This window comes from Pseudophryne corroboree, chromosome 7 (assembly GCF_028390025.1).
Source record: "Pseudophryne corroboree isolate aPseCor3 chromosome 7, aPseCor3.hap2, whole genome shotgun sequence".
NCBI classification, from domain to species: Eukaryota; Metazoa; Chordata; class Amphibia; order Anura; family Myobatrachidae; genus Pseudophryne; species Pseudophryne corroboree.
In genome coordinates this window covers 2,960,056-2,983,651 of record NC_086450.1, presented here as the reverse complement: position 1 = coordinate 2,983,651, position 23,596 = coordinate 2,960,056, and the positions used below count along the sequence as shown (strand labels likewise).

Here is a 23,596-nt window from a genome sequence, read left to right as displayed (position 1 = left end):
GCAGATTCATCAGATCGGCCTGGCCAGCAGCAGCAGCTTCATCAGGTCAGCCAGGCCAGCAGCAGCAGCTTTATCAGGTTGGCCAGGCCACCAGCAGCTTCATCAGGTTGGCCAGGTCATCAGCCTCAGAGCACCCAGGCCAGCAGGATCATCAGGGCCAGGCCAGCAGCAGCCAGGCCAGCAGCAGCTTCATCAGGTCGGCCAAGCCAGCAGCAGCAGCTTCATCAGGTCTGCCAGGCCAGCAGCAGGAGCTTCATCAGGTCGACCAGGCCAACAGCGGCAGCTTCATCAGTTTTGCAAGGCCAACAGCAGCAGCTTCATCAGGTCGGCCAGGCCAGCAGCAACTTCATCAGGTCGGCCAGGCCAGCAGCAGCTTCATCAGGTCGGCCAGGCCAGCAGCAGCTTCATCAGGTCAGCCAGGCCAGCAGCAGCAGCTTTATCAGGTTGGCCAGGCCACCAGCAGCTTCATCAGGTTGGCCAGGTCATCAGCCTCAGAGCACCCAGGCCAGCAGGATCATCAGGGCCAGGCCAGCAGCAGCCAGGCCAGCAGCAGCTTCATCAGGTCAGCCAAGCCAGCAGCAGCAGCTTCATCAGGTCTGCCAGGCCAGCAGCAGGAGCTTCATCAGGTCGACCAGGCCAACAGCGACAGCTTCATCAGTTTTGCAAGGCCAACAGCAGCAGCTTCATCAGGTCGGCCAGGCCAGCAGCAACTTCATCAGGTCGGCCAGGCCAGCAGCAGCTTCATCAGGTCGGCCAGGCCAGCAGCAGCTTCATCAGGTCGGCCAGGCCAGCAGCAGCAGCTTTCATTAGGTTGGCCAGGTCAGCAGCCTCAGAGCAACCAGGCCATCAGCAGCATCAGGGCCAGGCCAGCAGCAGCAGCAGCTTCATCAGGTCGGCCAAGCCAGCAGCAGCAGCTTCATCAGGTCGGCCAAGCCAGCAGCAGCAGCAGCTTCATCAGGTCGGCCAGGCCAGCAGCAGCAGCTTCATCAGGTTGGCCAGCATCAGCAAGGCCAGGCCAGCAGCAGCAGCTTCATCAGATCGGTCAGGCCAGCAGCAGCTTCATCAGGTTGGCCAGGTCAGCAGCAGCAGCTTTCATCAGGTTGGCCAGGTCAGCTGCTCCAGAGCAGCAGCCTCAGAGCAGCCAGGCTAACATCTGCACCAGGGCCAGGCCACAGGGAATGGAAACCAGTCGGCACCATACTAGTACATTTTCTATACTTATTTTCTGGGACAGTCTGAAAGATATTTGCACAGTTGGAGTAGAAATGTTCAACATTTATCTATGTTATTTGATGGTTGTTATCGCCACTGATCCAGTCCACATACAGCTGGTGACCTGCACCCGGGCGCGGCTGGGAGGCCGCTGATACTGGGATCTGCTGATTGATCCCTCCAGATATATATGTGCTCTGTCCTGTCAGCACCAGTGTGACGGGTTACATTATGAGTGTTACTTGTGGGTGAGCGTCTCCTTTAGCAAGAAACTAACGTGTGTAGGGGAAATCTGAGGAGCCATTAGTAACTATAAAATACATGAGTTATTCATATGCTGTAAAACATTTTGCCCTTGTTTATATACCTCCTACATCCATATAATGTGACATTTCTGCTCTCCCTAAGGCCTATATACCTCCTTCATCCATATAATGTGACATTTCTGCTCTCCCTAAGGCCTATATACCGCCTACATCCATATAATGTCACATTTCTGCTCTCCCTAAGGTCTATATACCTCCTACATCCATGTAATAGGACATTTCTGCTCTCCCTAAGGCCTATATACCTCCTTCATCCATATAATGTGACATTTCTGCTCTCCCTAAGGCCTATATACCGCCTACATCCATATAATGTCACATTTCTGCTCTCCCTAAGGTCTATATACCTCCTACATCCATGTAATAGGACATTTCTGCTCTCCCTAAGGCCTATATACCTCCTTCATCCATATAATGTGACATTTCTGCTCTCCCTAAGGTCTATATACCTCCTACATCCATATAATGTGACATTTCTGCTCTCCCTAAGGCCTATATACCTCCTTCATCCATATAATGTGACATTTCTGCTCTCCCTAAGGTCTATATACCTCCTACATCCATATAATGTGACATTTCTGCTCTCCCTAAGGTCTATATACCTCCTTCATCCATATAATGTGACATTTCTGCTCTCCCTAAGGCCTATATACCTCCTACATCCATGTAATAGGACATTTCTGCTCTCCCTAAGGCCTATATACCTCCTACATCCATGTAATGGGACATTTCTGCTCTCCCTAAGGCCTATATACCTCCTACATCCATGTAATGGAACATTTCTGCTCTCCCTAAGGCCTATATACCTCCTACATCCATGTAATGTGTCATTTCTGCTCTCCTTAAGGCCTGTATACCTCCTACATCCATGTAATGGGATTTCTCTGACGTCCTAGTGGATGCTGGGACTCCGTCAGGACCATGGGGATTAGCGGCTCCGCAGGAGACGGGGCACAAAAATAAAAGCTTTAGGACTAGGTGGTGTGCACTGGCTCCTCCCCCTATGACCCTCCTCCAAGCCTCAGTTAGGTTTTTGTGCCCGTCCGAGCAGGGTGCAATCTAGGTGGCTCTCCTAAAGAGCTGCTTAGAAAAAGTTATTAGGTTTTTTATTTTCAGTGAGTCCTGCTGGCAACAGGCTCACTGCAACGAGGGACTTAGGGGAGAAGAAGTGAACTCACCTGCGTGCAGGATGGATTGGCTTCTTAGGCTACTGGACACCATTAGCTCCAGAGGGATCGAACACAGGCCCAGCCATGGAGTCCGGTCCCGGAGCCGCGCCGCCGACCCCCTTGCAGATGCCGAAAAGTGAAGAGGTCCAGAAACCGGCGGCAGAAGACTTTTCAGTCTTCATGAGGTAGCGCACAGCACTGCAGCTGTGCGCCATTGTTGTCAGCACACTTCACACCAGCGGTCACTGAGGGTGCAGGGCGCTGGGGGGGGGGCGCCCTGGGCAGCAATGATAATACCTTGTTCTGGCTAAAAATACATCACATATAGCCCCTGGGGCTATATGGATGTATTTAACCCCTGCCAGGTCTCACAAACACCGGGAGAAGAGCCCGCCGAAATAGGGGGCGGGGCCTATCTCCTCAGCACACAGCGCCATTTTCCTGCACAGCTCCGCTGCGAGGAAGGCTCCCAGGACTCTCCCCTGCACTGCACTACAGAAACAGGGTAAAAAAACAGAGAGGGGGGGCACTTTTTTGGCGATATATATATATTAAGCTGCTATAAAGGAAACAACACTTCTGTAGGGTTGTTCCTATATATTTATAGCGCTTGGGTGTGTGCTGGCAAACTCTCCCTCTGTCTCCCCAAAGGGCTAGTGGGGTCCTGTCTTCGATAAGAGCATTCCCTGTGTGTCTGCTGTGTGTCGGTACGTGTGTGTCGACATGTATGAGGACGATGTTGGTGTGGAGGCGGAGCAATTGCCGGTAATGGTGATGTCACCCCCTAGGGAGTCGACACCGGAATGGATGGCTTTGTTTATGGAATTACGTGATAATGTCAGCACGTTACAAAAATCAGTTGACGACATGAGACGGCCGGCAAACCAGTTAGTACCTGTCCAGGCGTCTCAGACACCGTCAGGGGCTGTAAAACGCCCTTTACCTCAGTCGGTCGACACAGACCCAGACACGGACACCGAATCTAGTGTCGACGGTGAAGAAACAAACGTATTTTCCAGTAGGGCCACACGTTATATGATCACGGCAATGAAGGAGGCTTTGCATATCTCTGATGCTGCAAGTACCACAAAAAGGGGTATTATGTGGGGTCTGAAAAAACTACCTGTAGTTTTTCCTGAATCAGAGGAATTGAATGAAGTGTGTGATGAAGCGTGGGTTAACCCCGATAGAAAACTGCTAATTTCAAAGAAGTTATTGGCATTATATCCTTTCCCGCCAGAGGTTAGGGCGCGCTGGGAAACACCCCCTAGGGTGGATAAGGCACTCACACGCTTATCAAAACAAGTGGCGTTACCGTCTCCTGAAACGGCCGCCCTCAAGGATCCAGCTGATAGGAGGCTGGAAACTACCCTGAAAAGTATATACACTCATACTGGTGTTATACTGCGACCAGCCATCGCCTCAGCATGGATGTGCAGTGCTGGGGTGGTTTGGTCGGATTCCCTGACTGAAAATATTGATACCCTGGATAGGGACAGTATTTTATTGACTATAGAGCAATTAAAAAGTGCGATGTCCATATCTGCCAGAAGAAGTTTATGGACGCGACAGTGGTCAGGTGATGCGGATTCCAAACGGCATATGGAAGTATTGCCGTATAAAGGGGAGGAATTATTTGGGGTCGGCCTATCGGATTTGGTGGCCACGGCAACAGCCGGGAAATCCACCTTTTTACCTCAGGTCCCCTCCCAACAGAAAAAGACACCGTCTTTTCAGCCGCAGTCCTTTCGTTCCTATAAGAACAAGCGGGCAAAAGGACAGTCATATCTGCCCCGAGGCAAAGGAAAGGGTAAGAGAGTGCACCAAGCAGCTCCCTCCCAGGAGCAGAAGCCCTCCCCGGCTTCTGCAAAGCCCTCAGCATGACGTTGGGGCTTTACAAGCGGACTCAGGGGCGGTGGGGGGTCGACTCAAGAATTTCAGCGCACAGTGGGCTCACTCACAGGTGGACCCCTGGATCCTGCAGGTAGTATCTCAGGGTTACAGGTTGGAATTCGAGAAGTCTCCCCCTCGCCGGTTCCTAAAGTCTGCTCTGCCAACGTCTCCCTCAGACAGGGCGACGGTATTGGAAGCCATTCACAAGCTGTATTCTCAGCAGGTGATAGTCAAGGTACCCCTCCTACAACAGGGAAAGGGGTATTATTCCACACTATTTGTGGTACCGAAGCCGGACGGCTCGGTAAGACCTATTCTAAATCTGAAATCTTTGAACCTGTACATACAAAAATTCAAGTTCAAGATGGAGTCACTCAGAGCAGTGATAGCGAATCTGGAAGAAGGGGACTTTATGGTGTCCCTGGACATCAAGGATGCTTACCTGCATGTCCCAATTTGCCCTTCACATCAAGGGTACCTCAGGTTCGTGGTGCAAAACTGTCATTATCAGTTTCAGACGCTGCCGTTTGGATTGTCCACGGCACCTCGGGTCTTTACCAAGGTAATGGCCGAAATGATGTTTCTTCTGCGAAGAAAAGGCGTATTAATTATCCCTTACTTGGACGATCTCCTGATAAGGGCAAGGTCCAGAGAACAGCTGGAGGACGTAGTAGCACTAACCCAAGTAGTGCTGCAACAGCACGGGTGGATTCTGAATTTTCCAAAATCTCAATTGACCCCGACGACACGTCTGCTGTTCCTGGGAATGATTCTGGACACGGTTCAGAAAAAGGTGTTTCTTCCGGAGGAGAAAGCCAGGGAGTTATCCGAACTTGTCAGGAACCTCCTAAAACCAGGAAAAGTGTCTGTGCATCAATGCACAAGAGTCCTGGGAAAAATGGTGGCTTCTTACGAAGCGATTCCATTCGGCAGATTCCACGCACGAACTTTTCAGTGGGATCTGCTGGACAAATGGTCCGGATCGCATCTGCAGATGCATCAGCGGATAACTTTGTCTCCACGGACAAGGGTGTCTCTTCTGTGGTGGTTGCAGAGTGCTCATCTGTTAGAGGGCCGCAGATTCAGCATGCAGGACTGGGTCCTGGTGACCACGGATGCCAGTCTGAGAGGCTGGGGAGCGGTCACACAGGGAAGAAACTTCCAGGGAGTGTGGTCAAGCCTGGAGATGTCTCTTCACATAAATATACTGGAGCTAAGAGCGATTTACAATGCTCTAAGCCTGGCAAAACCCCTGCTTCAGGGTCAGCCGGTGTTGATCCAGTCGGACAACATCACGGCAGTCGCCCACGTAAACAGACAGGGCGGCACAAGAAGCAGGAGGGCAATGGCAGAAGCTGCAAGGATTCTTCGCTGGGCGGAAGATCATGTGATAGCACTGTCAGCAGTGTTCATTCCGGGAGTGGACAACTGGGAAGCGGACTTCCTCAGCAGACACGATCTACACCCGGGAGAGTGGGGACTTCATCCAGAAGTCTTCCACATGATTGTGAACCGTTGGGAAAAACCAAAGGAGGATATGATGGCGTCCCGCCTCAACAAAAAACTGGACAGGTATTGCGCCAGGTCAAGAGACCCTCAGGCAATAGCTGTGGACGCTCTGGTAACACCGTGGGTGTTCCAGTCAGTGTATGTGTTTCCTCCTCTGCCTCTCATACCAAAAGTACTGAGAATTATACGGCAAAGGGGAGTAAGAACGATACTCGTGGCTCCGGATTGGCCAAGAAAAACTTGGTACCCGGAACTTCAGGAGATGCTCACGGAAGATCCGTGGCCTCTACCTCTAAGACGGGACCTGCTTCAGCAGGGACCGTGTCTATTCCAAGACTTACCGCGGCTGCGTTTGACGGCATGGCGGTTGAACGCCGAATTCTAAGGGAAAAAGGCATTCCGGAAGAGGTCATCCCTACCCTGGTAAAAGCCAGGAAGGAGGTGACTGCACAACATTATCACCGCATTTGGAGAAAATATGTTGCGTGGTGTGAGGCCAGGAAGGCCCCGACGGAGGAATTTCAACTGGGTCGATTCCTACATTTCCTGCAAACAGGATTGTCTATGGGCCTCAAATTAGGGTCCATTAAGGTTCAAATTTCGGCCCTGTCGATTTTCTTCCAGAAAGAATTGGCTTCAGTTCCTGAAGTCCAGACTTTTGTAAAAGGAGTACTACATATACAGCCCCCGGTTGTGGCTCCGTGGGATCTTAATGTAGTTTTGGATTTTCTCAAATCCCATTGGTTTGAGCCACTCAAATCGGTGGATTTGAAATATCTTACATGGAAAGTAACCATGCTACTGGCCCTGGCTTCAGCCAGGAGAGTGTCAGAATTGGCGGCTTTATCGTATAAAAGCCCATATCTGATTTTCCATTCGGACAGGGCAGAACTGCGGACGCGTCCTCAGTTTCTGCCTAAGGTGGTTTCAGCGTTTCACCTGAACCAGCCTATTGTGGTGCCTGCGGCTACTAGCGATTTGGAGGATTCCAAGTTGCTGGACGTTGTCAGGGCATTGAAAATATATATTTAAAGGACGGCTGGAGTCAGAAAATCTGACTCGCTGTTTATACTGTATGCACCCAACAAGCTGGGTGCTCCTGCTTCTAAGCAGACGATTGCTCGTTAGATTTGTAGCACAATTCAACTTGCACATTCTGTGGCAGGCCTGCCACAGCCTAAATCTATCAAGGCCCATTCCACAAGGAAGGTGGGCTCATCTTGGGCGGCTGCCCGAGGGGTCTCGGCATTACAACTCTGCCGAGCAGCTACGTGGTCGGGGGAGAACACGTTTGTAAAATTCTACAAATTTGATACCCTGGCTAAAGAGGACCTGGAGTTCTCTCATTCGGTGCTGCAGAGTCATCCGCACTCTCCCGCCCGTTTGGGAGCTTTGGTATAATCCCCATGGTCCTGACGGAGTCCCAGCATCCACTAGGACGTCAGAGAAAATAAGATTTTACTTACCGATAAATCTATTTCTCGTAGTCCGTAGTGGATGCTGGGCGCCCATCCCAAGTGCGGATTGTCTGCAATACTTGTACATAGTTATTGTTACAAAAAAATCGGGTTGTTATTGTTGTGAGCCGTCTGTTCAGAGGCTCCTACGTTTGTCATACTGTTAACTGGGTTCAGATCACAGGTTGTACGGTGTGATTGGTGTGGCTGGTATGAGTCTTACCCGGGATTCAAAATCCTTCCTTATTGTGTACGCTCGTCCGGGCACAGTATCCTAACTGAGGCTTGGAGGAGGGTCATAGGGGGAGGAGCCAGTGCACACCACCTAGTCCTAAAGCTTTTATTTTTGTGCCCTGTCTCCTGCGGAGCCGCTAATCCCCATGGTCCTGACGGAGTCCCAGCATCCACTACGGACTACGAGAAATAGATTTATCGGTAAGTAAAATCTTATTATTTCTGCTCTCCCTAAGGCCTATATACCTCCTACATCCATGTAATGTGACATTTCTGCTCTCCTTAAGGCCTATATACCTCCTACATCCATGTAATGTGACATTTCTGCTCTCCCTAAGGTCTATATACCTCCTACATCCATATAATGTGACATTTCTGCTCTCCCTAAGGCATATATCCCTCCTTCATCCATATAATGTGACATTTCTGCTCTCCCTAAGGTCTATATACCTCCTACATCCATATAATGTGACATTTCTGCTCTCTCTAAGGCCTATATACCTCCTACATCCATATAATGTGACATTTCTGCTCTCCCTAAGGCCTATATACCTCCTACATCCATATAATGAGACATTTCTGCTCTCCCTAAGGCCTATATACCTCCTACATCCATTTAATGTGACATTTCTGCTCTCCCTAAGGCCACCCATCTGAAGACAGAAACAATAACCTACGAAGAAAAAGAACAACAACTCGTCATCGACTGTGTGAAGGAAATTCGTAAGTGTGGCAAACCGAATCCCTTATGGCGGGCACATGCTTTAGTACCAGGAACCTTGTTAACCCTGTGTGCAGGACCGTAACTAGGGGGTTGCAGCATGTGCCACCGTACAGGGCACCCCAAGGCAGGGGGCGTTGTTCTACAGAACCTATTCATTTTCTGTTTTTCATCAGTCTCACTTACTCTTTACTCCCCAGCATCTCCTGGCTGCCCCAAATCCCCCCTCACATCCCTAAGCCCCTTCAGTCACACACTTCTTTGTTTAATGCACACATTTCAGAATACTGTCATACAGGAGCAAATAGCTACTTGAGCAGGTGGTCTGACTGCAATATGGAAGGCCATGGGTTTGAATCCTAGGTGTGACACTATTTTGAAATGTGCGCTTTACGTTAACATGGATGTGACTGAATGTCCTGGGTATGTATGATTGCTAAGAAATGTGTGATTTAATATAAAGGATAATGTAGCTAAATGACAAAGAGCTCTCAAATTAGGGGCATAAATGATGGTATAAGAGGACTGGTGTCCAAATCAATTTTTTGTAAATTATAGGTGTGATACAAGTGTGTGTGTGTGTGTGTGTGTGTGTGTGTGTGTGTGTGTGTGTGTGTGTGTGTGTGTGTGTGTACTTTATGTATGTATCTCTCTCTCTATCTTTTTTTTTCTTGTTTAGAAATACCCCTCCCTTTCAAGCACCTGAATGATATCACTAAGGTAATTGAGCATCTGCCACTAGCTAGGGACCCCCAATATACAGAGAGGCCTTGACGCTGCTTTGGGGCTTATTCATACATTTGCGCAAATATGTGTAACCGAGATCTCTGAATTCCAGTATTGTGTGGCATATAAGTCTGGTTACTGATATTCAGGGTGCTGGGGGAAACAAAATGCCCCTTTTTTTTCTTGTTAAACACCCCTCCCATTCAAGCACCTGAACGATATCACTAAGCTAATTGAGCATCTACCACTATATATATCTATATATATATATATATATATATAACGTACTGCAGCAGGGAGCAAGCCGGCACTCACAGCATAATATATCAATAAACAACTCAGGACACTTCCTTATCTCAATGTTTCAATTTCTATTAAGACATTTTCATCCGGATTACATAAGAAAAGGGAAACAAGTTTACCTTACAACCCTTCACTAAACACCTCAAGTGCACAATCACCTTCTGCCCTTAAACACCGGCGTCCGAGTTGCTCTCAGGCTGACGTCAGGGAGGTGGAGGCTCGTTGCTAAGTAATACAATAATAATTCCAACACCAAGCACTACACAATTATGCATAACTGGAAGTAATTAGATACAGTCACAGCAGTTTAGCAAAAGGACAGACTTACTTTAAAGAAAGTAATTCAAGTTAAGTTGTTCATTCAAACCATGTGGATATACGATAAATCCATCTAGCTTCTGTCTGTGAAAGTGTTCTCGCTCTGTCGCCCCCTCTGTGGTGTTCAGGATCATGGTCCATTATCTTATAGCGGAGACCATGGTTAAGTTCTTTGAAGTGTTTAGCTACTGGCTGGTCTGACGGTTTCCCCTCCAGTGCTAGACGTATAGCGCTGCGATGCATTACCGTTCGCTATTTACATTTACTGATGTGTGGCGCTGCAGTCCGTGTTCTCCCTGTGCACTAATGTGTGACATACAGAGCTAGAAGGCTGATCCGTTCCACACCAGATACTGTAATGAGGTGAAAAAGCGCTGGTATGAGACTAAAAATATTAGCTTTTATTTTTTATTAATTTAAAAGATAATAGAAAAGCACAATATCTCAATCAATACAATATTGTAAACATATGTCGGCCGACCGTAAAATCACAGCAATCACACCATGATAAATATTATATATATTTTTATATATATATATATATATATATATATATTCTTTTCCCAATCCTGGGATAATTGAGCGACAATGAAAGTGTCCAATATCTCATATGATTCTCAATTCCGGTCAGTAGGACCTGGCTGGTAGTTGTGGACCACACAATAGGGAGCATAAAAAAACCAATAATCATGTTTATTACGGCGTATATATCCAGTGAGGATTTAGTGGAATAGTATTAGAACGTTGGTGTTAAGAGTCAGCGTATGAAGAAAGCATCCTATAGCTGAAACAACGGAGTCAGGAGTATTGCGCAGCTGGGAACTGAATAATCACCATGCAGAGAAGACGTCAATAAGCATATATATATTACCGCTTGTGACCGGACGGTCTCGTACGAAAAGCAGTCACCGCTTTCGCGTCCCGTCCCCAGTACACTGATTGGATGTTCAGGTTACACGGGACCTGGCCACATAGGGGATTCCCGCTTACCATCAGTAACCGCCTGTTACTGACTCCACCCACTGCGCTGTGGGCGGGTTTATGCTGCCACCACCAAACTCTTAACCTGCCGTGGCGTTTGGAACCACGGTTCTGCTCTGTATGTGCCGACACGCTGCCTTACCACATCTGTGTGGTATGGACGAATCCCCACTAGTCCTCTACCGGTAGCTGGCGGAAGGCGGAACTTGGAGACGTTGGGGTGCTCTCGGGACAGCCGGAGGATGGGGCTATGTTTTGTATAGGCCTGCAGGTCACAAGATGAAGCGTTGTCTTTAGGCAGAAGATCTTTATTTGCCCAAATACAGCCTTCAAAAAGGCTCAGCAGTACAGCAAGATGTTCACAGCAGAAAGTAGTTGGTATAATACACTCTGGAGGCTCACAGGCCTCCTCTTTTTATTCAGTAAAATCACAAACCACAATCCTTTCCATCCAATCAGGATATCTTACAAAAAATAAATAAATTACATTTTCAAAGGATATAAGATAATTAAGCGATTTCCTCCTTCCTGGCACACACAAAGTTTTGTATAATTTAAACTCCAATTCCTACCACCTGGGAGTTTACACTTCGCCATTGAGACATTTAACACATAGCTTCAAAATACAAATGTTTCTGTCTCATTCACATCTCCATGCAAACCCAGTGTTTGGGATTACAACAGGAAAGGCTGCAACGCAACCAAACAGTCTTCCTTCCACATGTCAAGGGATGGTGGTGTACCTTGGGCGCCTATCCTTTCTGTGGACTTATGACAGGGCCAAAACAATGATCACCTTATAATACTGGTAACTGTGTGGGTGTGATTTAGAAAACTGATAACGTACAGTGTAATAATAAAATTAACACATAATTTAATACACAATTACATAAAACAACTAAAAGCGTACCAATATGGTAAGCTAGGAGCCGCAGGTGTTAAATAGGGCAGGGTGGTCCAAGCTTCACCCCGCTCTGGCTCCTAAGCTTAATAGTGGGTCGATATCCCCGGATGGATGACAATACTTGTATAATTTTGTTCAAACAAAGCTGAAACGTTCCGGTGAGGTAGCTGAGGAGCCGCAGGTGTTTATGAAAAGCAGGGTGGTCCAGACTTCACCCTGCTCTGGCTCCCAAGTTTACCACGGGTCGATGTCAGATGGATGAGCAATCAGAGTTCCTTCTTTGGTCCAGTAGCCGAAGATCAGGTAGCTAACGCGTTTCGAGATATATAACCTCTTCCTCAGGGCTTGATGGTTCTTTTCCTCTTCAGATTTGGTGGTAGTTGGAGCTGTTCCAGTGCACGGCATGCCGGTTGGCTCCAGTCCCGGGGAGCAGGGTGAGGAGAGCTCTCCTCTCCCTGCTCCCCGGGACCGGAGCCAACCGGCATGCCGTGCACTGGAACAGCTCCAACTACCACCAAATCTGAAGAGGAAAAGAACCATCAAGCCCTGAGGAAGAGGTTATATATCTCGAAACGCGTTAGCTACCTGATCTTCGGCTACTGGACCAAAGAAGGAACTCTGATTGCTCATCCATCTGACATCGACCCGTGGTAAACTTGGGAGCCAGAGCAGGGTGAAGTCTGGACCACCCTGCTTTTCATAAACACCTGCGGCTCCTCAGCTACCTCACCGGAACGTTTCAGCTTTGTTTGAACAAAATTATACAAGTATTGTCATCCATCCGGGGATATCGACCCACTATTAAGCTTAGGAGCCAGAGCGGGGTGAAGCTTGGACGGACCACCCTGTCCTATTTAACACCTGCGGCTCCTAGCTTACCATATTGGTACACTTTTAGTTGTTTTATGTAATTGTGTATTAAATTATGTGTTAATTTTATTATTACACTGTACGTTATCAGTTTTCTAAATCACACCCACACAGTTACCAGTATTATAAGGTGACCATTGTTTTGGCCCTGTCATAAGTCCACAGAAAGGATAGGCGCCCAAGGTACAGCACCATCCCTTGACATTTGTATTTTTGGGGGAAAGAAGGAAAACCCCGTAGGTGTATCCCAGGCTGCCTGATTCCCTTCTAGCGCCCAATAAGTTTTCCCACACCTTGCAAGTAGTCTTCCTTCCACCTTCGTTTGCATTTCAAAGATGTTTGGCCACCAAGAGGCCGGCTAATTGACACTTACTTGTAGATAGCAAGTCTGGAGCTAGGACAATTACCATACGACTTCGCAAAAAGTGTCTCACAAACTATTTTCAAGGCCTTTTTAGAAACAAAATATCTTGTACTTACCTCATAAGTGCCCTGTCCATGCAGTCCATCATTCTCCAACTGCGCACTGCGCAGCGATATAACATATGACACATTATTAAACATATTTTAACTACCCGGTGCCTAGCACCCACAAAACATTTAAAGATGGCGACTAGCGCCAGTGCACAGTTTAAAAGTGGCGCCAAGCGCCCATTGTCCTCCTAATGGCGCCGGGCACTAGGGGTTAACCCCTTCAGTGCTGCGGCCGCCATTACACGTGTGGCTGGTTAGTCTCTCCGGCCACACCGCTGTCCTGCGTATTGGTAACGAACCTCCTCCCGGCCACTGGTGCCATTTATCCATTAAATGTTGGACATATCCAGAGGTAGATGACCATGTCCAAATGCTGCAGGTGTCCCGGTGTAAATAAAACTCCCGGGATATCTCCTCTGAGCAGGAAATCCCGCTGGCTGCAGTGGTACAACGGTACTGCTGTGTATGACCAGTGAGACTGGTCTGAATGGTTACGCTGACTCCCAAATGCTGACTATGTAGAAACAGCGTATACGCTGTGTGTGGCCATGCGGCGCTGGCCTCCGTGAGTGCGTTGTCTCCCATGTGTGGTAAGGGTTAGTACGGCTGCCGGCTCCGTAGCTATTTTGTCTGATAACGCTTTCCGCCGCCTTCGTAAAGTAAGAAGAAGTCAGAATTTCCGATTTGTCAGAGAAACGGCGCTGAATAGGTCGAATCCAGATTGGACCTAAGAAAGGAAGTGCCATTTTTCCGACAAGTCAGGAATTCTGACAATAACTGAATAGACCCCTAAGTGGTAAAATTATGACTTTGGGCCAAATATAATAGGATGTAAGGTTGTGGCGATGTGGCCATTAAATTTAAAGAAACAATTTGATTGAAGACAAAAACAATTTAGTGTTGCCTTAAATGACTGAAGTCTGCGCAATGCCCCATCTCACACACGGTGTTACATGATGAAGAAATAAATAGTACCACTCCAGTCTTGTTCATTCTGCCGAGGGGAAGCTCATAAATAAAGTTTTACTAGGACATCCATTTCAGGTGAATTAACTACCATCTTACAGTGTCTTCTCTACTACTGACGGCAGCCATTTTCCTGGAGACTAAAATGCACTGATGCCTATGTGACTAGTACACAGAACTTTCTCTAAGTTATTCATGCAGTAGATGGCAGAGCTGTTTGTAGGCCAATGGTACTTGTATCATAGTATGCAGAATAAGAAGTGTGATCCCACGGGTTGGTGGTGCACCCCTGACTCAGGTTTATTGATAGGCTGGGTGTAGTCTCCTGGAATATATGGGAAACTCCCGAGCAGGGCCCCCCTACCACAGATACCAGCCATTTTCTGCTGACGTGTGTCCCTGGGGGGGGTGCTGGATGACTTGCGTTAGCCACTGGGGTCGGCCACGATGGTGCGAATCATACCACCACGTCTCTGCACTTCTGCCTGAGCCACTTCTCTGTGGCGTCTCCTCAGGGTGGTGCCGCAGAGGGCAGGGGCTGACTGTAGGAGTGTGGCCGGGACCAGTGATATCATTCTCGCCGTATGTCCTGTCTCAGGATTTGTGGCTTTTCCCATCTGCCATGAAACCAGTGACACAGCGTGATTTGTGGTTAGTTTATACCTCCAGCATTAAGGGTCTAATTCTGACCGGATCGCTGCAATTTACACTGTCCTGCGATCAGATAGTCACCGCCCAGGGTGAGTGATAAATTGCCCCGTGCAAGTGTGTGATTGCTTGTGTACGCCGTGCGAAAATTCCCTCAGTCCGCGGACAGCTGCAAATCCGTTCCCATCACACTCACCATCCAATGATTTTCCAGTGTGTGCGCAGCTCAGACTTACTCCTCCAGTGCGAAGGAATCAGGGTGATCGGGGCCGGAGCTGATGTCACACACCCGCCCTGAAATCGCTTGGGAGCGCCTGCGTTTTTCCAGACACGCCCAGAAAACATCCAGTTACCTCCCCCATACGTCATCTTCCTGTCAATCACCTTGCAAACGTCTGTGCGATCGAAATTTTTGCACCATCCTGCCGCTGTTTGGCGACGCGCTTGCGCATTGCGGTGTAAATGCATGCACAGTAGTTTGATAAGCGCCCGCAGCGATCAGGTCTGAGTCGGCCCTAAGTGCAGCGCTGCTTTATTGTTCACGTGCAGAATGTAATCACTCAGTGTAAGATACTGACTCAGATCTCATTTCAGGGGAATCTAACGTCCAGATCAGCAAACTGACCGATGAGTTGTCCGATAAATCCGAGGAGATTGTCCGGTACCAGGAGGAGATTTCCGCTGTGCTCACACAGATTGTAGACCTGCAACACAAACTGCGGGAGGTGCGTACAGTCCCCGCCCTCCTCTCACACACGGCGTGATGCCAGGCGACAACTCAGCGCAACGCATGCTTCTGTCATCAGTGTGCATTTATATGGGTGGTATTCAGTATGCCGGCTGTTGGGATACCGGCGCTCAGTATACCGGCGTCGGAATCCCGACAACTATTGTCCCTCTTAGGGTTCCACAACCCCCCTGGAGGGAGAATAAATGCGCACCACCGTGCCCACAGCAGGGCCATTATGTGCCACTGTACCCCTCAGCGGTGCCATTATGTGCCACGGTACCCCTCAGCGGGGCCATTATGTGCCACGGTACCCCTCAGCGGTGCCATTATGTGCCACGGTACCCCTCAGCGGGGCCATTATGTGCCACGGTACCCCTCAGTGGTGCCATTATGTTCCACGATACCCCTCAGCGGGGCCATTATGTGCCACGGTACCCCTCAGCGGGGCCATTATGTGCCACGGTACCCCTCAGCGGGGCCATTATGTGCCACGGTACCCCTCAGCGGGGCCATTATGTGCCACGGTACCCCTCAGCGGTGCCATTATGTGCCACGGTACCCCTCAGCGGTGCCATTATGTGCCACGGTACCCCTCAGCGGTGCCATTATGTGCCACGGTACCCCTCAGCGGGGCCATTATGTGCCACGGTACCCCTCAGCGGGGCCATTATGTTCCACGGTACCCCTCAGCGGTGCCATTATGTTCCACGCTACCCCTCAGCGGGGCCATTATGTGCCACGGTACCCCTCAGCGGGGCCATTATGTGCCACAGGACCCCTAACACCCATATTACACAGTGTCAGCTGTGCAGGTCGTCCCTGGCGGGTGTATGTAAATCTAATAGAACTTAATGGGTGAGGGCCAATAAACACAATCGGGGCGTTGCAGGTCACGGTATGGGGCAATAAACACAATCAGGGCGTTGCAGGACACAGTATGGGGCAATAAACACAATCAGGGCGTTGCAGGACATGGTATGGGGCAATAAACACAATCGGGGCGTTGCAGGACACGGTATGGGGCAATAAACACAATCGGGGCGTTGCAGGACACAGTATGGGGCAATAAACACAATCAGGGCGTTGCAGGACACAGTATGGGGCAATAAACACAATCAGTGCGTTGCAGGACACGGTATGGGGCAATAAACACAATCGGGGCGTTGCAGGACAAGGTATGGGGCAATAAACACAATCAGGGCGTTGCAGGACACAGTATGGGGCAATAAACACAATCAGGGCGTTGCAGGACACGGTATGGGGCAATAAACACAATCAGGGCGTTGCAGATCACAGTATGGGGCAATAAACACAATCAGGGCGTTGCAGGACACGGTATGGGGCAATAAACACAATCAGGGCGTTGCAGGACATGGTATGGGGCAATAAACACAATCGGGGCGTTGTAGGACACGGTGAGGGGCAATAAACACAATCGGGGCGTTGCAGGACCCCCATAGCTGCCAATAAGAGCTGTTTTTCATTGTTTGAATTGTGCTAGAAAAATAAAATTTTCCAAATCTCTCCTGAATAGAGCGCATTAGAGAAAGAGGAGCTGAGAATTCACTTACAGGCGTCCAAGGAGGCTCAGCGACAGCTGACCGCGGAGGTGAGACGGCCGGAAGCGGCTTTATGTCTGTCATGTCTTTATGTCCCACTTACTGCTTACTTATGGCCTGCATCTGTTGTACTAGTAGCCCTGTAACTGGGATAGCGTGCGGCTGTGTGTTCCCCGGGGCCTGTGTCCCTGTAACTGGGATAGCGTGCGGCTGTGTGTTCCCCGGGGCCTGTGTCCCTGTAACTGGGATATCATGCAGCTGTGTGTTCCCCGGGGCCTGTGTCCCTGTTACTGGGATAGCGTGCAGCTGTGTGTTCCCCGGGGCCTGTGTCCCTGTAACTGGGATAGCGTGCGGCTGTGTGTTCCCTGGGGCCTGTGTCCCTGTAACTGGGATAGCGTGCGGCTGTGTGTTCCCCAGGGCCTGTGTCCCTGTAACTGGGATATCATGCAGCTGTGTGTCCCTGTAACTGGGATATCATGCAGCTGTGTGTTCCCCGGGGCCTGTGTCCCTGTAACTGGGATAGCGTGCGGCTGTGTGTTCCCCCGGGGCCTGTGTCCCTGTAACTGGGATAGCGTGCGGCTGTGTGTTCCCCGGGGCCTGTGTCCCTGTAACTGGGATAGCGTGCGGCTGTGTGTTCCCCGGGGCCTGTGTCCCTGTAACTGGGATAACGTGCGGCTGTGTGTTCCCCGGGGCCTGTGTCCCTGTAACTGGGATATCGTGCAGCTGTGTGTTCCCCGGGGCCTGTGTCCCTGTAACTGGGATAGCGTGCGGCTGTGTGTTCCCCGGGGCCTGTGTACCTGTAACTGGGATAGCGTGCGGCTGTGTGTTCCCCGGGGCCTGTGTCCCTGTAACTGGGATAGCGTGCGGCTGTGTGTTCCCCGGGGCCTGTGTCCCTGTAACTGGGATAGCGTGCAGCTGTGTGTTCCCCGGGGCCTGTGTCCCTGTAACTGGGATAGCGTGCGGCTGTATGTTCCCCGGGGCCTGTGTCCCTGTAACTAGGATAGCGTGCGGCTGTGTGTTCCCCGGGGCCTGTGTCCCTGTAACTGGGATAGTGTGCAGCTATGTGTTCCCCGGGGCCTGTGTCCCTGTAACTGGGATAGCGTGCGGCTGTGTGTTCCCCAAGGCCTGTGTCCCTGTAACTGGGATAGCGTGCGGCTGTGTGTTCCTCGTGGCCTGTGTCCCTGTAACTGGGATAGCGTGCGGCTGTGTGTTCCCCGGGGCCTGTGTCCCTGTAACTGGGATAGTGTGCAGCTATGTGTTCCCCGGGGCCTGTGTCCCTGTAACTGGGATAGCGTGCGGCTGTGTGTTCCCCGGGGCCTGTGTCCCTGTAATTGGGATATCATGCAGCTGTGTGTTCCCCGGGGCCTGTGTCCCTGTAACTGGGATAGCGTGCGGCTGTGTGTTCCCCAGGGCCTGTGTCCCTGTAACTGGGATAGCGTGCGGCTGTGTGTTCTCCGGGGCCTGTGTCCCTGTAACTGGGATAGCGTGCGGCTGTGTGTTCCCCGGGGCCTGTGTCCCTGTAACTGGGATAGCGTGCGGCTGTGTGTTCCCCGGGGCCTGTGTCCCTGTAATTGGGATATCGTGCAGCTGTGTGTTCCCCGGGGCCTGTGTCCCTGTAACTGGGATAGCGTGCGGCTGTGTGTTCCCCAAGGCCTGTGTCCCTGTAACTGGGATAGCGTGCGGCTGTGTGTTCCTCGGGGCCTGTGTCCCTGTAACTGGGATAGCGTGCGGCTGTGTGTTCCCCGGGGCCTGTGTCCCTGTAACTGGGATAGCGTGCAGCTATGTGTTCCCCGGGGCCTGTGTCCCTGTAACTGGGATAGCGTGCGGCTGTGTGTTCCCCGGGGCCTGTGTCCCTGTAACTGGGATATCATGCAGCTGTGTGTTCCCCGGGGCCTGTGTCCCTGTAACTGGGATAGCGTGCGGCTGTGTGTTCCCCAAGGCCTGTGTCCCTGTAACTGGGATAGCGTGCGGCTGTGTGTTCCCCGGGGCCTGTGTCCCTGTAACTGGGATAGCGTGCGGCTGTGTGTTCCCCGGGGCCTGTGTCCCTGTAACTGGGATAGCGTGCGGCTGTGTGTTCCCCGGGGCCTGTGTCCCTGTAACTGGGATAGCGTGCGGCTGTGTGTTCCCCGGGCCTGTGTCCCTGTAACTGGGATAGCGTGCAGCTGTGTGTTCCCCGGGGCCTGTGTCCCTGTAACTGGGATAGCGTGCGGCTGTGTGTTCCCCGGAGCCTGTGTCCCTGTAACTGGGATAGCGTGCGGCTGTGTGTTCCCCGGAGCCTGTGTCCCTGTAACTGGGATAGCGTGCAGCTGTGTGTTCCCCGGGGCCTGTGTCCCTGTAACTGGGATAGCGTGCAGCTGTGTGTTCCCCGGGGCCTGTGTCCCTGTAACTGGGATAGCGTGCGGCTGTGTGTTCCCCGGGGCCTGTGTCCTTGTAACTGGGATAGCGTGCAGCCGTGTGTTCCCCGGGGCCTGTGTCCCTGTAACTGGGATAGCGTGCGGTTGTGTGTTCCCCAGGGCCTGTGTCCCTGTAACTGGGATAGCGTGCGGCTGTGTGTTCCCCGGGGCCTGTGTCCCTGTAACTGGGATAGCGTGCAGCTGTGTGTTCCCCGAGGCCTGTGTCCCTGTAACTGGGATAGCGTGCAGCTGTGTGTTCCCCCCTGGCCTGTGTCCCTGTAACTGGGATAGCGTGCGGCTGTGTGTTCCCCGGAGCCTGTGTCCCTGTAACTGGGATAGCGTGCAGCTGTGTGTTCCCCGGGGCCTGTGTCCCTGTAACTGGGATAGCGTGCGGCTGTGTGTTCCCCGGGGCCTGTGTCCCTGTAACTGGGATAGCGTGCGGCTGTGTGTTCCCCGGGGCCTGTGTCCCTGTAACTGGGATAGCGTGCGGCTGTGTGTTCCCCGGAGCCTGTGTCCCTGTAACTGGGATATCATGCGGCTGTGTGTTCCCCAGGGCCTGTGTCCCTGTAATTGGGATAGCGTGCGGCTGTGTGTTCCCCGGGGCCTGTGTCCCTGTAACTGGGATAGCGTGCGGCTGTGTGTTCCCCGGAGCCTGTGTCCCTGTAACTGGGATAGCGTGCGCCTGTGTCCCTGTAACTGGGATAGCGTGCGGCTGTGTGTTCCCCGGAGCCTGTGTCCCTGTAACTGGGATAGCGTGCGGCTGTGTGTTCCCCGGGGCCTGTGTCCCTGTAACTGGGATAGCGTGCGGCTGTGTGTTCCCCGGGGCCTGTGTCCCTGTAACTGGGATAGCGTGCGGCTGTGTGTTCCCCGGGGCCTGTGTCCCTGTAACTGGATAGCGTGCGGCTGTGTGTTCCCCGGGGCCTGTGTCCCTGTAACTGGGATATCATGCAGCTGTGTGTTCCCCGGGGCCTGTGTCCCTGTAACTGGGATAGCGTGCAGCTGTGTGTTCCCTGGGGCCTGTGTCCCTGTAACTGGGATAGCGTGCGGCTGTGTGTTCCCCGGGGGCCTGTGTCCCTGTAACTGGGTTATCATGCAGCTGTGTGTTCCCCGGGGCCTATGTCCCTGTAACTGGGATAGCGTGCAGCTGTGTGTTCCCCGGGGCCTGTGTCCCTGTAACTGGGATAGCGTGCGGCTGTGTGTTCCCCGGGGGCCTGTGTCCCTGTAACTGGGTTATCATGCAGCTGTGTGTTCCCCGGAGCCTGTGTCCCTGTAACTGGGATAGCGTGCAGCTGTGTGTTCCCCGGGGCCTGTGTCCCTGTAACTGGGATAGCGTGCGGCTGTGTGTTCCCCGGGGCCTGTGTCCCTGTAACTGGGATAGCGTGCAGCTGTGTGTTCCCTGGGGTCTGTGTCCCTGTAACTGGGATAGCGTGCGGCTGTGTGTTCCCCGGGGCCTGTGTCCCTGTGTATAGATGACTAACACACACTGCCGCAGATTTATAAAGCCTGGTGAAGTGATAAAGTGAAAGGTGATAAACGCACCAGCCAATCAGCTCCTAACTGCCATGTTACAAGCTGGGTTTGAAAAATTACAGTTAGGAGCTGATTGGCTGGGATTTTATCACCTTCCACTTTATCACTGCACCAGGCTTAATACATTTGACCCTCTGTCACTGAAATGCCTTTAGCGCAGCTTTGCATTGTTTACAGATGCGTCGTCCAGCCACAATACGCCACACAGCGTGATATGCCCGGCATGACGTATTGAGGTCCCGTGCAGCTCTGCTAGTGTCCAGCGTCTTTTCTTGCTAAAAATGCATCTTAGTCGCAACACAATGCAACTAGGACGCAGTAGGAGACTGTGCTGAGTGATAGGATATATGACACTTCTATACTGTGCGTCATTCTAACCCTGCCGCCGAATCGGCCCGCAGCGCAGTTTGCCGGTGGCAACAAACTGAGCATGTGCAGTGGCTGCATCGCAGCTGCGCGGACAAACACATTACGGATGCGGGGGTGGCGCCAGGAAAATGGGGGTGCGTCAGCAGCGTTTTCAGGGCAGCTGCGTGACGTAACAGTAGAGTGCAGCAATTTTACACAGTGTGTGACTTTTTCTGCAGCTGCACGAGTTGCAGGACCGCAATGTGGAATGTCAGGGGATTCTGCAGGAGACTCGGGATGAACTGAAATTGCTGCGCTGCAAAGCGAGTCCTTCCGCCCTGCTGAGGAGGCCCCAGTCCTGCAGCGTCTTCCCAGTGGTAAGAGAGATGAGAATAAAACTAATACGTGAAGAAAGGGCTGGGAACAAAGCGTAGCGTAATATCAGCTGTGTGCTTTGGTGCAGGACTCCCTGGCAGCGGAGATAGAGGGCACCATGCGGAGGGAGCTCAGCCTAGAGGATGAGTCCAGCACCATGGAGAGAAGGTAAGAGGGTGTCCCTGACATCAGGCCAATGGCTGCAATCGCTCTGAATGCCGGGGTGTTGCCGTCTGCGTCATGAAGGATGCAATCGCGTCATGATTGACAGGCAACAGGCATCCAGGGGCGGTGACGCAACGTGGGGCTGGGGGGCAGGAAGCGAAGGCGTGTCATGGCCGTTTTCAAGGCTGGCTGATCCAGGAAACATGGTGGTGGTGCCCCTGCCTACACGCAGGGGTCAACGTCTATTCGATGCTATCGCTGTTGAATTGCGTTTGCATTGCTGGGCAGTATAACCCCCCTGCTCTAGCTGATGTGACGGCGGCTACACATGGGCTGTACCATGGTGCTGTACCTTAGTGTACATTGTAGGCTCTAGCTGATGTGACGGTGGCTACACATGGGGCTGTACCATGGTGCTGTACCATAGTGTATATTGTAGGCTCTATATGATGTGACGGCAGCTACACGTGGGGCTGTACCATAGTGTACATCAGGGGTGGGCAGTTATTTCAGCTGAGGGGGCCACTGGAGAACACCTTCCAGTGAATATTCAATGGCCACAAACCCCCCCCTTGTATGACTAGCACAGTCTATGAGTGAGTGGTTTGGGCAACTTCTGCACTTTTCCTCTCTCCGAGGCTTGATACATCTCCCCTGTAGACAGCTGCCACCATGTATTCTGACCACTGCTCAGTGAGTTTGGAGGGAGGCTCGGGGATGGTAATAGTCTCTTCTTTTACCCTCCAAGTAGGAGGCATCCAAACCGTGTGTTTGATACTGTGAAGGTGGCAAATGAACTCTGTTCCCGATCTTGCGTCCCACATCCTCTGCCTATACCTGGCTCTAACCGCTCTGGCGTGGTGATGACGGCTCTGCCTTATGGGACCGAGCAGAAGAATCCTGACGTGTGCTCCATGGCAGAAGACCTGAGGAAGCCAGACATTAGGTAGGTATCACAGAGTCACCCTTTCTCTATAGTAACTGTACGCTGCACAGATGCTAATCAGGATTCCCTGTCTGCCCGGCTGTATACAGTATCTGATATTGCGTCTAGTAAGGTCTAGCATGGTCTAAATGGTGCTGAGAATATATATCCGCACCTTGGGTGCTGTGCAGGGGCACTGGGGTATATGGGGACTGTACAGGGGCACTGGGGTATATGGGCGCTGTACAGGAGCACTGGGGTATATGGGCGCTGTACAGGGACACTGGGGTATATGGGCGCTGTACAGGGGCACTGGGGTATATAGGCGCTGTACAGGGGCACTGGGGTGTACCTGTGCTTTATAGGGGCACTGGGGTATATGGGCGCTGTACAGGGGCACTGGAGTATATGGGCGCTGTACAGGGGCACTGAGGTATATGTGCGCTGTACAGGGGCACTGGGGTATATGGGCGCTGTACAGGGGCACTGGGGTATATTGGGGCTGTACAGGGGCACTGGGGTATATCTGTGCTTTACAGGGGCACTGGGGTATATGGGCGCTGTACAGGGGCACTGGGGTATATGGGCGCTGTACAGGGGCACTGGGGTATATAGGCGCTGTACAGGGGCACTGGAGTATATGGGCGCTGTACAGGGGCACTGAGGTATATGGGCGCTGTACAGGGGCACTGGGGTATATGGGTGCTGTACAGGGGCACTGGGGTATATGGGGACTGTACAGGGGCACTGGGGTATATGGGCGCTGTACAGGGGCACTGGGGTATATGGGCGCTGTACAGGGGCACTGGGGTATATTGGGGCTGTACAGGGGCACTGGGGTATATCTGTGCTTTATAGGG

At 51.6% G+C, this 23,596-nt stretch overlaps 2 protein-coding genes across 3 annotated transcripts in view; one reads left to right on the top strand and one right to left on the bottom strand.

Annotated features, from left to right (window-relative positions):
* Nucleotides 1-23,596, top strand: part of TRAK2 (trafficking kinesin protein 2) — a 252,517-nt gene that overhangs the window by 171,721 nt on the left and 57,200 nt on the right. The window contains exons 7-12 of one of the 2 annotated variants that reach the window (XM_063932597.1): nt 8,445-8,523; nt 15,306-15,436; nt 16,976-17,050; nt 21,511-21,648; nt 21,735-21,814; nt 22,563-22,757. In XM_063932597.1, the coding sequence (XP_063788667.1) occupies nt 8,445-8,523; nt 15,306-15,436; nt 16,976-17,050; nt 21,511-21,648; nt 21,735-21,814; nt 22,563-22,757 (698 nt within the window). Of the gene's footprint in view, nt 1-8,444; nt 8,524-15,305; nt 15,437-16,975; nt 17,051-21,510; nt 21,649-21,734; nt 21,815-22,559; nt 22,758-23,596 lie in introns of both variants that reach the window. The other variant, XM_063932596.1, reaches the window with a different exon arrangement.
* Nucleotides 9,606-23,596, bottom strand: part of LOC134944063 (caspase-8-like) — a 314,204-nt gene continuing 300,213 nt past the window's right edge. Inside the window, exon 9 of the transcript XR_010181842.1 lies at nt 9,606-10,221. The gene's annotated coding sequence lies outside the window, so the exon portion shown is untranslated. The remainder of the gene's footprint in view (nt 10,222-23,596) is intronic.